The sequence below is a fragment of the Lactuca serriola genome, chromosome 9 (genome assembly GCF_051521515.1).
Source record: "Lactuca serriola cultivar US96UC23 chromosome 9, Lser_US96UC23_V15, whole genome shotgun sequence".
Classification (NCBI taxonomy): Eukaryota; Viridiplantae; Streptophyta; class Magnoliopsida; order Asterales; family Asteraceae; genus Lactuca; species Lactuca serriola.
Window position 1 is genome coordinate 215,202,749 of NC_136416.1, and position 16,862 is coordinate 215,219,610.

The 16,862-nt window shown below is 35.2% G+C and overlaps 1 protein-coding gene across 1 annotated transcript; it reads right to left on the reverse strand.

Annotated features, from left to right (window-relative positions):
• Nucleotides 1-636: 636 nt before the first annotated feature.
• Nucleotides 637-4,211, reverse strand: LOC145073986 (embryogenesis-associated protein EMB8-like). The gene is made up of 14 exons (XM_079020434.1): nucleotides 3,884-4,211; nucleotides 3,655-3,744; nucleotides 3,502-3,563; nucleotides 3,094-3,194; nucleotides 2,852-2,941; nucleotides 2,620-2,742; nucleotides 2,358-2,435; nucleotides 2,197-2,282; nucleotides 1,982-2,030; nucleotides 1,822-1,878; nucleotides 1,600-1,730; nucleotides 1,411-1,494; nucleotides 1,128-1,197; nucleotides 637-1,041 (listed from the first exon to the last, which is right to left on the reverse strand). The coding sequence occupies exons 1-14, from the start codon at nucleotides 4,132-4,134 to the stop codon at nucleotides 802-804; spliced, it is 1,512 nt and encodes a 503-aa protein (XP_078876560.1). The 5' UTR covers nucleotides 4,135-4,211; the 3' UTR covers nucleotides 637-801.
• Between the last annotated feature and the right edge of the window lie 12,651 nt (nucleotides 4,212-16,862).

A 16,862-nucleotide genomic window follows, 5' to 3' on the forward strand; every position in this document is an offset into this window, starting at 1 on the left:
AACTTATAGTCATTATTAGAAAGACACTACATTTTGTCATTTTTAACTACTTACAAAATATTATATGATTTTTTAAGTTAAACTAAAATTTATATTTAAGTTGACCATGTAATGTTATATTCTAATTAATAATTTAAGTATTTTATACATATTGTTCCAAAATTGTATCTTTAAAATGATAATGATTTACATCCAACAATATATTAAAACTAATAAATTAAATATAATATGTTAAAAGTTAAAAAACATAACTTTATAAGTGAATCAAAGATATCATTTTAATATTGAAATTTAGTTTATATATGATTACATTTTAGTTTTGATATTTTTTTTACCTTATTAACCAACTTATAATTATTATCATTAGAAAAAAAAATTAAAAAGTCATGAGAGTTTCAAATGAATGTGGTGAAAACAAAATAATGCATTTGAGTTTCAAATAAACGAAAGGAAAATGTTTCATTTAATTATAATATAGTATGATGATTATGTTTATTTATGTTAATATATGTTTTCTTATGCTTGTTCATTCATTACTGTTTATATTCATTTAGCATTTTAAGGAACATATAAACAAACACAAACTATGTAATTTTTAGTGAGGGATCATTTTGTTGTAGTGGGAGACACCATTAATTACGTACCAATCTGGACAGATCTTTGATTCTTATCGACTAATTTATTGTTTTTACAAATACATGCAATTCATATGATTTGATCATGTATTTATAAACTCCACCGAAAGAAATTCCTTTGACCTTCGTCTTTTCTGAAAATCTTTCTTAACAGAGAACAATCCTGTTAAAACTGATCCGTGAATCTTTTTAGAATGAATATGAAACTGTCAATACTTGAGGAATTAGCCTCAAACCCTTTTGCAGCATCTGATGAGACTATTTTCCTCTCCATAAAGATCTTGTTCGTTTGCAGTAATTTGTTGTCTACATGATGTATCTTATTCTCAGTTTTCTTGACCAAATGAATATACGGATCTTTGTCTGTTAGAGACTTTTGAGGACCAACAAGGAGAGAATCTGGCATCTGGAAAAGAAAAACAATACCTAATTAACAGCCATGCATATGCATGCGTGAGATGGAATGTACTTTTAGTTTATATATATTCTTACCATATTTTGTTTGTGGATTATGGTGCTAGAGCTTAGAACAGTGAGAAATTCATCAACAGCTCTTACCCACCTGAAGATTTTAAAAAAATGTGTAGACTGATGAGATACTATCTTGAGAAAGATATTGGGGTTGTTTTTCTCTTTGTAGCGATGGTTTTGGTTCTAACTTCTAACGTTGTTTCATGTTTGATATAATTTTCAAAGTTTCGATCATTATCATCAACTCATCATATGTTCTTCTATACATGCTTAAATTAGAATCGATGAAAAATGTTTTAATTACCAGACGCCCTTAGCATCCATCCCATCAAAGTATCCTAGATGTCCTCCGTGTTGTGTAGTAGCCAAAATAACATTCTTGTTCGCTCTATATATATATGTTAAAAGCACGATTATAAAACCATATCAGAAAACGATGGATGTGTTAGAATGAATGTGATATTCGTACAAACTAAAAGAACAACTAACATACCTGCATTCATCCCATATGACGGCCTCTTTTGTGCAAACGGGATCATCTAATGCACTGATGCAAAGTAAGGGCACCTTTATGCGTTCGACATAACCCACACAACTAGATTCCCTATAATATATATCAGCCGTCTGAGAAATAGTAACTAGATCATCAATTAATTAACAATGGATATTAAATAAAACAAAAAACAAACGATGAAAATGATTATATAAGTCTTACATCGAACTTTCCAATACGACAAGTACCACTTGTGTCAAACTCACGAACACGTCGCGCCTGCAAGATATGAGTATTACACATTCAAAGCCTTAATTTTCTTATATGAGAGTGTCTGAAACCAAATTATTGTTCGTAAAACCCCAAACATATCAATATTTACCTTTTCAATGCCATCCCAATCTGAAAGACGAGTGAAGAACTGCTGATGCCTGTGAAAAGAGACAAATTTTGATCTTAAAAAAGCACATTAACAAATGAGGAAATCGTGTGGACATACATTTAATTACTTTGGTAATTAAGATCAAGCCTCAAGTATTATAATTATAATCTAATAATGTTAGAAAGTGTTAGTTTTTTAGGATGATGCATTCGTACTTCTTTGCATAACGTTTTAAACCAGCACCCAAGGCTTTGTCGTAGAACCTTTGCACTGCATTTCGCCCGATAAACCTGTCACAGAGCTGCCATTGAAGGGATATATCAGAGTGAGTTATCAAATTTTTATAATGAAATTTTTATGTTTATGAAATACCAACCAGGAGATCCCAAGGACAACAAACTGCTGCAGCCCCATCTATAAGAATGTCATCACCATCTTCACCTAGATATTTTACCTGAAATTAGGATCGATTATAATGGGACTCAACTATTTAATATGTTCATGGATTGGTTAATTAATCTCATATATATGAACTGAGTGAATTGCGTGGGTTTGATAGTTACTAATGTAAACTACTCATTACAATCTCTATAGTACACAAATTCAATACAGTTTGGGAGATCTTAGAGATTAATTACCATCATATTTGCTCCAAGACTTGTTCCAACAACGAACAAAGGAACATCCATGGATTTGGAGCGAATATGTTTGACTACTTTGCGTAAATCTGCCGTCCATCCACCATTATAAAAGAAATCAGTCTGCTTAGACATATTGCAAAAAGAAGACAATCATGTTAATAATATATATTACATATAAGTTAATTATATCAAGCATGAACACAGAAATTAATTAAACACGTGTACATACGGTCAATGGTACTCCCCCGAGGCCTCGATGATTACTCACGACTACATTCCAGCCTCGCTTTGCCATGTAGAAAGTCAGATGTTTAATGTACTGTCATGTACGTACATTATACAAGTCAGAGGTGCGGTTTACCCTTTTTTTACATAACAGTCAAAGTTGAAAAGAAAATTTTACATTTCAATTTCGATAATGATTTGTTAATATAGTTTATTTCAGTTACAACTAGAGGATAGAAAACTCACAACAGAATCAGAATCACTTGTGAGTCCGGGGATCACAACCACAATGGGCATGTTAGAATCTTGATGAGCTTCACCATTTGCTATATTTTCCTTTTCCATGACTGTAAAAGAAATGAAATTGAAAATTATTTTACACATATGCCTTCGATTTTACCACAAATGGGTTTCTGCACCCTAGATTGGCCCACACCAATCCGTCTCAAAAGCAATATGTGAAATGTAAATGATGTACATAATGTTGTGCCAAGTGGATGACATAATAAAGATTGAAACTCATAGACTATGAACCCTCCCCTGTTTTGCAAAGATAGCATCCCAGAACCATACGTGCTATGCCAAGGGCCCACAACTGGTTGTTTGGTTGTAAAGATAATCTTACACTTAACGAGTTTAAAGAATGATCATTACCATCAAAACGTGTCAACCAATCCAGAGCTACTATTCCACCATCATCCAAGCTAAATACCTCCCTAAGGAAAATAAATAAATAAACGAAATATAAGCAGAAAAAAGCAGTAAGAGATATTAGTATGAGAAGAAAGGAATGGAAAGAAAACAGACCTTCTGTAGTCGAAAACAGGAGGCCTGCCAAAGAATCTCAAGAAAGTCGTTTGAAGATGAGGACTTGAAAGCCACGGAGTAGACATATACCTGCAAAAATCAAAACAACATCCAATTAATGATCCTTCATTCAATAACATAATTTCAGTTTTGTGTTTCGGAGATGCCATAAAACTAGATCATTTAACAACGTAGTGAAGATAACGAGTGGTTAAAGAAAATCTGGAACCTTCCATGAAGAAGTGTGCACTTGGAGACGACTTCATGGTAGAGTTGAGAACAAGAATTGAAGGTCAAATCCACTCGTTGTCCTCTAAACCCGCTAAACAGATCCTGAAAAATATGAAACTCAAGGAAATTGTACAACAATACCCACAAAACCAACACGAATCCGATTACATAGTGAGTGATGGGTATGAGAGTTAAAGCTTTCAATAATAGCTCGTATGGTGAATCACCAAACGAGCTAACAATTTCCATTGATATATGAGGCAGGGAGAAAGCGAGAGAGTTGAGTGATCGAGGAAGTTTGAATGAAAATGTTATTATTTGCCTTGAAATCATGAGTATTATATATATATGGACTTGGACCGGAGACTTGTTTCCATTTATCATGTATTCTATTACAATTGTTAAATTACAGTAACTAGTTGTGAGACCCGTATGTTATACGGGTCGGATAAAACAAAAAAAATTAAATATAAAGAATTAAACAAAAATTTATTTAAATCTAAAATTTAAAATTTGAATTTAAAAGGAAACATATTCAATCGTATATAAGTTGTAATATTGTAATTTAATGGTTATTTTCAATTAAGGCAACTATTAATTGAGGTGTAAATATGATTTGTTAATTAACAAAAGATAAACATTGAGAAAATGACAAATGGAAAAAACATTTATTCAAAATTACCAAAAAATAACATGTGTTCAAGTTAATGAGAGAGTTACATGTGGCAGAATTCTTTTCATTTATTAAGGAGGATATATATATAATATAATAATAATTATTAACACGAAACAAAAATATTATTATTAAGTGAAAGTTATAATGTATTGTTATATGATGTAAAATTGTTTAAAATTTACCTTAAATGAACAAAAATTTAGAAAATTATATGTATTTGACTTTTTTCAAAATAACAACACGTTTTTGTGACTTATGAAAACATATATTTTCCATTTTATATGCGAACAAGTGGGCTGCCTTTGTTATAAAAGTTAAATATTATAAAAAGCCATGATTATAACGAACTTTGTCGTATTAAATAGGTTCTAAATTTAATCAAATGTCATGCCAAACACAAAACCAGTAGGCTTATTCTAATTTATCATACCTAACAAATGGAACCATACGATTGAACCCATCATTTTTTTACTTAAAAAAGGATGAAATTATAAGAATGGTCTTGTGATAGACAACATTTAGTTACATATGCAATTCTTTCTATGGCATGTTATTGAACTTTTGGTATATGATCAATTTTAGATCTAATATGATTTTTTTCACATATGAGAGCCCACCACCTTCAGCTCTAGCATATGAGGGCTCACTACCTCCCGTCTTAAGGGTCTTGTAATGTCTCCTCCACCAACATTCTATTGATTCTTTCAAAAAAAAAAGCCATGCACTTCTTGTACTGCAAACTCAAACCAGCCCTACAATTACACTGTCACCACAATTATCAAAAATTTTGTCGTTGTCTACTTATGACAAACCATCAAGAGTAAATTTTTGTGGGCATTTAGTGTTATCTTTGCATATAAACACTTGAATTTTGATTTTATGTTTAAAATAAAAAAATTTAAGATCATACTTTAAACTTTTTGTTTTCTAGTTTTTTTCTTGAAAAACTAAGAAGTAACAAAAACTCTTAAAAGCTCGTTTTCAATATCTAGATTGTTGATATGAACAATGATTTAGGGTTCTTAAATTATGTTTTGTTTATTCGAAATTCTTATGTGAGCCTAGCTTGTTCCAATTGAGAAAATGGTTTGATGTCAAATCCCAAAGGATCCGGGTTTGTTGTTCTTTTATTATTATTTAAAGTTAACACAATCAAAAAAAGTTATCATTTTTTAAGATGGGGGTGTATTGCCTGGTAGGCTTGAGCGAGTATATATGATGGGGGACATGGGGTCATTCTCATTTAATATTTATATATGAATTATAAACAAACAAAAGGAACGAATAGATAAATTTAAAAAGACAAAAAAATGTTAGTTTAGATGGACTTACTACAATAAAATGAAAAAAATGTGAAAAGTGGCGAATATTTGTAATTTCCGGCATCCCTCTATCATTGGAACATTTTTGCAATTTATCTCAGCCATTTAAAATACGAAAGCTCTTCAAACCTCATGTTTGTCAGTTGTATTATTTGCCATTAAAATTATTTGCCATTAAACTCTAAAGTAACACTCTCAAGTCCCAATACGTTGGATACACAAAATAAAATAAAATATTAATAATAATAATAATAAACCACCTTGAAAGACACATGGGATTCAATGAGTCAATAATGGGGGGTAGATTATAGCATCTACATCGGCCACCCATTCTTCTTTCCAATCCTTTCAAATGATATGGCCATGTCATCAAAACTTTTATGTGTTTTTTGCAAGCAAAATGCATGGGAAGTAATTCGTACACAATAATTTTTTGTTATACACAACAATTTATGCATTATAAAGTTGTATATTATAACATTTTAAAGCACTAATTGTTATGTATGGAAAAAAATTATTGTGTACAAATCACATCCCAAAATGCAATCCCAACCCATCAATTTTGTCCTCCATATATATTAATTTATATTATTTATATTATAACATTAAGTTATTTTTCACTAAATATATTTATATGTATATCAAAAGTAGTTAAATAATTAAATAATTCATAGTTAATACAAAAATTACCAACTATAAATTCGATAATATATCTGGTGAACTTAAATAATCAAACCATAATTTAATATGTACTAGAAAAAAAAATTTTAAAAAATCGTTTTCGACAAAAATAGTCACTTAATTCAGAATGTATATTCTGAACTGAAAAAAAAAAACACTTTATATGATAAAAAAATACATGTCGGACCGATATTCTGGAATTATGGACCAACATTCAGGATTCTGGACATAAATTTTGGAGTTTGAAAAAACAAACTCTAAAATTTCAAAAATAAGTTTGAAATTCGATCAAAGCTCCTGAATTTAAAGAAAAAAAATTGTTTTTAATTAAATTTAACAGAAAGTTAAACAAATATAATAAAAGTAAACTATATACAATATTTTAAAATAAAATCAAATATTTGATTGAAAAATTGTGACATTAGAGACTTCAAAATGGACATTTCGGACATAAATAGATATATTTCATTGAGATTTTTTTTGTTTTTTGAAAAATAAACCAAAAATGAACTCCAAAATTTGAAAATCAAATTTAGAATGAAGCATTTAGGAGTAAATAGTCATTTCCAAAAACTAAAAAATGCTTACTTAAAAAAACCCTGTAGCATCTGGTTCTTGATACATATTCTTTTGTTAAATACTTTGCATTTTGGCCTTGGACTCGGCAAATTGAAGGTCCAACTCACCGAGTAGAAGCGAGAAGGGACACAGGACTTAAGTGGTGGACTCGGCGAGTCGGGTCCCAGACTCGGCGAGTAGACCCTATTTGGACAAAAACCATAATCCGAGGGTTTGCACCCTATTTAAACACCTTAACTTGGCCTCCTTAGTCTCATTTGCTCCCAGAAGACCCTCATAGCAAACCTTAGTCGTTATTGAAGCAATCTAAGGCATTTGGAGTGATTTGGTGCTTTTGTGATCCAAGGAAGGAAGGAAAAGCTTGAAGGATCAAGAGGAGGCTAGAAGGATTCGGTTTTGAGTAGGGGTGCAAACGAGCCAAGCTACTCACGAGCTACTCGAGATCTGATCGTTAAAAGCTCGAATCGAAACCAATTTTAAACGAGCCCGAGCCGAGCTCGAGCTTAATATTAAGCTTGTTTATTAAACGAGCTCGAGCTCAAGCCTATGTCACTAAGCTCGATTAGGCTAGCGAGCCTAAACGAGCCTTTATATAATATAATTTATTATTATTTATATATATTAAAATAAAAACATATTGCGGGAATTATGAATTTAGGGTAATAGTAAACGAGCTTTTTAACGAGCTCGAGCCGGGCTTAAGCTTATTTAGGCACGTCAGATAAAAAAGAGTCGAGCTCGAGCCCGAGCCGAGCTTGTATAATTCTTTACGAGCTCGAGCCGAGCTCAGTAAAAGAAAACTCGAATCGAGCCGAGCTCGAGCTCGAGCTCGAGCCTCATATAACTTAAACAAGCCCGAGCCGAGCCTAGCCAGGCTCGGGCTCGGCTCGACTCGTTTGCACCCCTAGTTTTGAGCATCATTTGCAGTCTTCAGAAGGTATAAAGTCTATACCTTGCTTGCTCTTTTGATAGATCCCATTTTGTGGAGTTTTAGGGCTTTTCTAAGCCATTTTGGTCACCAACCATGATTGCAAGCATGGTTTGAGGTGGATGTTTCGGATCTAGGTCCTTAGAGGGGTTACAAGGCAGAAAGGAGTGGCTTTTGCACTCAAGGAAGACCCCATGCATTGTGAGAGCTTGTTTTAGGACCTTTTAAGCTTAAAGTCCCATGCAAGCACGTAAAGGTTGTAACTTTACGTGCTAGATCGATTGTAGAAGCATAGATCTACCTTTTGATCAAGGTTTGTACATCAGTAATCGAAGATTCAGTGAGTGAATGTGACCGACTCGACGAGTCCGTTCTTGGACTCGGCGAGTCCAAGGTTCTGTCCTATATCAGTTGAGGGTCTTAAGGACCCAGTTGAGTGTGGAAAGGTTTCAGGAAGGTCCCGGGGAGTGACCCAACGTTCTGGACTAAGCCATTGTTCTGGAAGTTCATGGAACTCGGCGAGTGCATGAACGGACTCGGAGAGTCCAAGGCAATCTTCTTAGAACTCGACAAGTTGTTCATCAACTCGGCGAGTCGAGGACAGAACTTGTTCATTAGATGAAGGTGGAATCGACGAGTTGTTCATCAACTCGGCGAGTCGGATGAGTTTTCATGTGTCATTCATATGAAAGAAGAACTCGTCGAGTTGACGGCCCAACTCGACGAGTAGAAGCGGGTTTAAGGACAATTGGAAGGATAGGGACTCGGCGAGTTGGCAAGCCAACTCGGTGAGTCAGGTCAACTGGAAGTTGACTTTGTCTTTGACTTGACTTGATCAGGGGTAAAATGGTCATTTTACCCAAAGAGTAGATATCAGACTCTGATGGTGTGTTTTGTGGGATTTATAGCCAGAGGATTTCCGGAGCAGCAGCAGCAGCAGATAGAGAGTTACCGCACAGATCAACAGCTACTATGAGGTGGGTTACCTTTTAGTAGCGGTGGGTCTACGGCCACAATGTCGGCCCATCAGTAGGAGTTGTATGATTAAATGATTGTCTCTGTGATATTCATCTAGGTTTGCTACTACCTGATATGTTTATGTGCTAGTATGATATGATGCTATGTGCTAGTGACAGTAGGGGAGATAGTCCTCAAATCGTCGGTCGATAGGGCCGAAGGGTAGTCATGCCCAGCCATGTTAGATAGATGATGTGATATGTGTTATCTGGTAGTAGTAGGGAGTGAAATAGTCCTCAGTAGCTGGTCGAAAGGACTGAAGGGGAGGCCAGCACCCAGATATGTTAGGCAGTAGCCGGTTGAAAGGACCGAAAGGGAGGCCAGCACCCAGATATGCTAGGCAGTAGCCGGTCGAAAGGACCGAAGGGGAGGCCAGCACCCAGATATGTTAGGCATTTGATGATAAATAATAGTTGGTTGTTTATTTATGAGTAAAGTGTTACTATCTTTTGTCAATCGTTTACTATAATTTCTTTTGCATGTTTTGACTTCCAGAATATTATGTTGTGGTTCTACATATTATTCAAATCTTCACAGTCAGTCATATGTTGGAAGTAGATATGAATTAAGACTGTCATGAAGTTGGTTGTAGGTGTCAAGGTTAAGGACAACACTTCATGAGTACTCATAAGTTCTGAGTATTGGAATCAACCCACACTCACTGGAATCACTTCATGGAATTTATCTCGAGTGATCGTGAGACAGTAATATCATATAAGTCTTCAAACCTAGAGATATGATTTGTTATTTATGAGTTGGTTATGCATTGATTGTACGTAAACGCATTGGTAACTCGATGTTATAAAACGTGCTTTTGTGTATAATTCAATGAGTAGTAGAACAAACATATGAGTCGAAGTTTATCTGTTCCTTCTTGGATTAGAAGCTAATATCTGGTCCCCTCGATGATTTTGTTTTGACCTATGTATCGGGCCCGGTCAGAATAAATTGATGTGTTCAATTATGTTCTTTGTCAAACAAATCGGAAATCGGGAAACAAACTATTAGACAATAAGTAAGACATTGTTCCATGTATTTGTCCGGCTGATATCTAGAACAGAGGATTATGTGATCACTTATCTTAAATAGTGTATCAATATTTTCTAAGTTCCGAGAAACCTTGAAAGAGCTACGATTACTGATCGGTTCCTGAAGTATTGCAGTTATAGTTATTAGACTTATCCAACTGGGAGACTGTTGGATAAGGTGTCTAAGTCCATAACTATTTCTGGTATGTACTTGACCCGACCCGGCATGGTCCATTTGGGTTGCATGGCATCATGCAATTGAATAAACTAAATGAGAGAAATAACACTTATGGTTTATTAATATATTATAAGTTCTAATATATTAATAATATTATTTAATTAGTTTTGATCAAGAATTAATTAAGTGATCAAAAGATAACTAATTAAATATATGGGTAGATTATGTAAATCTTCCATATCTTATATAGTGGGCTAAGAGGCTCCATGGATTATCAAGTTGGGTTCCACCCATAGGATGGTCCATGGATGCTCTATGGAGTTAACCCATGGATCAAGAAATGAATAGTCATGTTACATTAGGGTTTACCTAATGCAACACACTATATAAGCAATGTGTTTCTCCCCAAAATCGGCTACACTAAAAAAGGAAGAGGGCTTGGCCGATTTTGCAAGTGTTAGAGTTTTCTCTCAAGTTTGTTCATTGCATTTGGTGTTGTGTGAAGCATTTGAGGCATCACACTTGAGGTTCTAGGCTCACAAGGTTTTAAGGAACACTTTCAACAACAAGGTGTGTAGTTCTATCTTTCATTCAAAGAAAAATTGTTCCCCATGTATGCTAGATAGGAACATTGATGGGTTTTAGCCATAAGAACTTTCCTATGTGCGCATGCAAAACCCTAATGCTTGGATCTAGGCTTTCTAATTAAACATGCTTTGAATCCAAGACTACTAATGACTATTTAGGAATAAGAACAATATTGAAACAAATCTAGAATCATACCTTTGAGTTCCTTGTTGATCTTGTTGTCTTGGAGCTTCTAGAGTCACAATTGTCACTCCTCTAATGGCTTACAAACACCAAATAGCAAGGAGGATGATTTGGGAGAGAGGAGAGGGGAGGAATTTGGCCAGGGCTTCTCTACTTTTGGTGAAGTACCGATTTCCTTATGCCATAGGGTCTATTTATACTTGTAGACTCCTTAAGGGTTACAACCTAAACCCTAACTGGATAATCTTCTCTTAAAGCTATCCAAATCCATTCCTTAGATAACTCTTGGACGATTTGAAGCAATCCTTAGCTTCTAGAATCCGTCCAATACATATCAATATGGATTTACAGTCTAAAGTCTAACTATCAAACAATTGACAATTTATACCCTTTTATTTAATTAATCTCTTTAAGTCACCAAATTAATTCCAATTAATTCTATGACTTATATTAATCAAATAACAATATATTATTCTTTATATTATTCTCATAATATACTAATAATATTTACTCTCTCTTAATAAATCATCTTATCAAGTTGCTATGGTGAAGGCAACCCAAAAGGACCATGCACAACCGGGTCAAATACTTGCCTAATATAGTTGCAGCCTTAGACACTATTCCAACAGTCTCCCACTTGGATAAGTCTAGTAACTATATGCACAAGTAAAATTCGGTTTGCAATCGTAGCTCTCAAAGACGCTATCAAACTCTGATCTAATCAATCTTGTCCTTTAGATAAGGGATCGTACAGTCCTCTGTTAGATATCATGCTGACAATCCTATGGAATGGTTAGTCAAGCATTTAGGTTTCTCGATCTCCGATTTATTTGACATAGAACTTAATCGAACACATCAATTAAGTTCTGACCGGACCCGGCACATAAGTCAAATCAAATCATCGAGCGGCCGAGATATCGCTTTTACCTTCTTAGATAAAAGTTACAGATAAACTTCGACTTATATGCATTTACTTATTCGTTAACCAACTATACACAACAATGCGTTTTATAACATCGAGTTACTGATGCGTTTTCGCATTATCAATGTACAATCAATTAACAAATAACAAACCATATATCTAGGTTTTAATACTATATGATATTATCGTCTTGCGATCACCCTTTTATATCATATTCCATAAGGTGATTCCAGCAAGCGCGGGTTAGTTCCAATGCTCAAAACTAGTTCATAAGCACTCATGAACGTTGCAGCAACCCTTTGCTATGTCTAACACCATTTAGACAATCTACACACCAATTCATGACAATCTTCATTCATATCTACTTCCAACATATGAACGATTGTGGACAATTCGAATAATTCTATTATTCCTAATAAACTCAATTATTCTGGAAGTCAAAACATGCAAAGTGAAACAATAGTTAAACAATTAACATAAGATAGTAACATTACTCATAAATAAAACTCCTTTATTTAATCATCAAATGTTAATTACATTTATCTATTACACGTTTCTAATACTATCTAATCTATGCTAATATCATCCTTCAGCCCAATACTCCTAGCATGCTGCAAGTGCTTAACCCTACTCAGTCCCTTCGTAAGCGGATCTGCTGGGTTATCTTCTGATGATATCCTCTTTACTACGAGTTGTCCTTCTTCTACACGATGTCTAATGAAGTGGTATTTTCTGTCGATATGTCTTGATCTACCATGATCCCTCGGTTCCTTGGTCAAGGCAACCGCTCCTTCGTTATCACAGAAAATCTCCATGGGCTCCTTTATGGCAGGTACAAATCCAAGATCACCGATGAAGTTCTTCAGCCATATTGCCTCCTTCGACGCTTAGCTCGCTGCAATGTACTCTGATTCGCACGTTGAATCAGCTACGGTTTCCTGCTTGGAACTCTTCCATGTCACTGCTCCTCCATTTAGGGTAAAGACCCAGCCCGACTGCGAACGGTAGTTGTCCCTGTCGGTCTGAAAGCTGGCGTCACTATACCCTCGCACCTTCAATTCATCACTCCCTCCAAGGACTAAGAACCATTCCTTCGTCCTCCGAAGGTACTTAAGGATATTCTTCACTGCAATCCAATGTGCTCTGCCAGGATTCCCTTGATATCTGCTAACCATGCTCAAAGCGAAGGCTACATCAGGGCGAGTACAAGTCATAGCGTACATGATTGAGCCAACTGCGGAAGCGTATGGTACTCGGCTCATTTCTGCTATTTCAGCTTCGGTACTCGGACTTTGAGTCTTACTCAACTTGGCATTACTTTGTATCGGTAATTCTCCCTTCTTCGAGTTTTCCATACTAAAACGTTTTAGTACCTTCTCCAAGTAAGTGTTCTGACTAAGTCCAGTTAGTCTCTTACTTCTTTCTCTTACTATCCTTATTCCCAAAATGTAAGAAGCCTCTCCGAGGTCCTTCATAGCAAAGCACTTCCCGAGCCAGGACTTAACCTCCTGCAGAGTCGGGATGTCGTTTCCTATGAGTAATATGTCATCGACATATAGAACGAGGAAGCTAACTATACTCCCACTGGCTTTAACATATACACATGATTCATCTTCGCTTCGTACAAATCCAAACTCTTTGACTTTCTCATCGAAGCAAAGATTCCATCTGCGAGACGCTTGCTTAAGTCCATAAATGGACTTCTCAAGCTTACACACTCTATTCGGATGCTTCGGATCCACAAACCCCTCTGGCTGAGCCATGTAAACATCCTCAGCCAACTTTCCGTTAAGGAAAGCGGTCTTGACATCCATTTGCCAAATCTCATAATCATGAAATGCGGCAATAACTAGCATCACTCTAATAGATTTAATCTTCGAAACTGGTGAGAAGGTCTCATCATAGTCAACTCCGGGAGTTTGAGTAAAGCCCTTCGCAACCAATCGCGCTTTATATGTGTGTACGTTTTCATCCACGTCGGTCTTCTTCTTGAAGATCCATTTGCACCCAACGGTCTTACGTCCGGGCACATAATCAACCAAATTCCAAACTTGGTTATCATACATGGATTGGATCTCGCTATCCATTGCCTCTTTCCATTTCGCAGACTTCAGGCCTGCCATGGCTTCCTTATAGCTATTAGGTTCATCAAGATTTATTAGTGTACCATCACTAATATACGTGTCCCCTTCGGTAGTAATATGAAAACCATAAAACTGGGGATGAACTCTAATTCTATCGGAATGTCTAAGAGGTAAGGATTCGTCAATCGGTTCAACCGGAGTTTCCTCCTCGGGTTGAGAGCCAGCGGTAGAGGTTCCTGTTGGGTTTTGAGCATTCTAACACTTCCTAAGTGTACATGCAACCCTAAATACCTTGGATCTATGTTTTCTCTATTATACATGCAAATAAGAACATCCAAGGTATTATCCTAATCTAGCATACAAAAACTATGAATGTAACAAGATAGAATACATACCTCTTGATGTAGCTTGATGTCTTCAAGCTTTAAGAGCTTAGCCCCAATAGTGTGGAAGCCTCAAGTGGAATCACAAATCACCAAGACACCTTGGAATACTTTAGAGAATATGATTACTTGGTTCTCTCTAGTGAAATTGGCTAGCCCTTCTTTAGTGTATCCACACTAGTGCCAATTTCGCCAACCAAAGACATCTTTATATAGTATGGAGGATTAGGGTTAAACCCTAATACCCATGACCTTTCATTTCCTAGGATCCATGGGTTAAACACTCCATGGACTATCCATGAAAGCTTAGCCCAACCTAAATGAACTTGGCCCATTCCATATATATAAGAGTCCATATTTAATTAGTTCCTTTTGATCACTTAATTAATTATGAATTAATTCTTGATCAATACTAATTAAATAATATGATTCCATATTAATATATTAGAACTTATAACATATTAATATTAATCATAAACATACTATTCTCAAAATATTATCCATATAAATTGTGTCGGTGAAGTGCAGCCCAAATGGACCATGTCGGGTCGGGTCAAGTACATACCAAATATAGTTATGGACTTAGACATTAATCCAACAGTCTCCCACTTGGATAAGTCTAAAACTATTATTGCGTATGACTTCAAATCTAACTGGCAATCGTAGCTCTTAAAGCTGCTGTCGAACTCTGATCTTGTCAACGAACTTGTCCATTAGATAAGGGATCATATATTCCTCCATTCTAGATATCATATGGACTGAGACATGGATTATAATCATTCTCTCTGTCCATTTGTTGTTTCCCGATTTCCGATTTATGACGACTGACTAATTGAACAAATCAAATCAGTCCTGGCCCGGCCGAGCACTTCCATTTGTCATCATCAAATCATCGAGGGGCCCACAGATATCGCTTTTATCCCGAAGGTAAAAGGAATGGATAAACTTCGACTCATATGGCTTGTTCTACTACTTGTTGAATCATACACAAAGGCACGTTTTATAGCACCGAGTTACTAAATGCGTTTTCGTGCAATCAATGTACAACCAACTCATAGTAACAACTCATATCTCTAGGTTTGAAGAATATAAGATATTATCGTCTCATGATCACTCGTGATAAAATCCATGAAGTGATTCCAATGAGCGCGGGTTGAATCCAATACTCAGAACTTATGAGCACTCATGAGTGTTGTAGCCCTTTGTCCAACACCTTAGACCTCTACAAGCCAACCCATAACAATCTTAATTCATATCTATTTCCAACATATGACCGACTGTGGATGGTTTAAATAACTTAGTCATTCCGGAAGAATAACCTATTTTATTCGGGAAGTCAAAACATGCAAAGTGAAACACAATAATAATTGAATCCAATATGGTATCAAATCTTTGAACATAAATAAAACACCTTTTATTTATCACCATATGATTACACATTATTCATTGTATACTGTTTCAGCTATTAACTTTATTCTTGAATTTAAAACAATAGTTGTCCCATGCTCCAAGCATGTACACTATGTTTTCTTAAACACTAGTCATGCCACACACCAAGTATGCATACTATGTTTGTCTATGATCCTTACTTTGTGAACTAGATCAATTGAACATAACTTCAATGATTCTCTTTTCACACTCCCAAATCCTTACCGCAAATGCAAGAATTCCAAATTCATGCCATTTACTGAAATCTGTTAGATTCTAAACTTATATGCATTGATCCTCTCGTAATGATTATGCACAAAGTCATAAAGACTTGGCAACAATCATTACAGAGTATTCCAAAGGAGATCAACTCCTTGGAAATATCCTTCTTGCATTAAGTTTCCTTAATCTTACACAGATTGAAAATTCTAACTTTGAAACATTTCCAGATTCCATTTTGACTATCACTTCTGAACAAGAGTTGCCTCCTTACAGATTATGTCAATATGGTCCTTCCAGAATTATCACTATACTTCCAATTGTCCTTGAGTAACCAATCTTTGGTAAACCTTAGATTGTCCTCGACAATTGTTTAATCCTTTTAGTCATATCCAGTTCTAAACCTTTTCCCTTCTTAATGCCCCAGGCATTTGGAAAATTTTAGAACGGATGAATATAGCACATGTAATCGATCCTATATCCGAAGCATATGGGACACGATTCATGATGTCTTACATAAAGACTAAACCAGTCTTTTGCTATAATATTTCCATTTCAATTTGCCAAGTTCTCATAATTCAGATTATGAAAAGGGATGCCGTAATCATAATCGAATTTTAGAACGCAAATAATGGACCCATATACAGAATTTCCTTATGTTGAGCCATTCCAACATGAAATTCATATATATCCTTGACTAAATGATTAAAACCTCACGATCTAAGCTTATAGATTTGAGATGAAGCATAATTTCCTCTCCC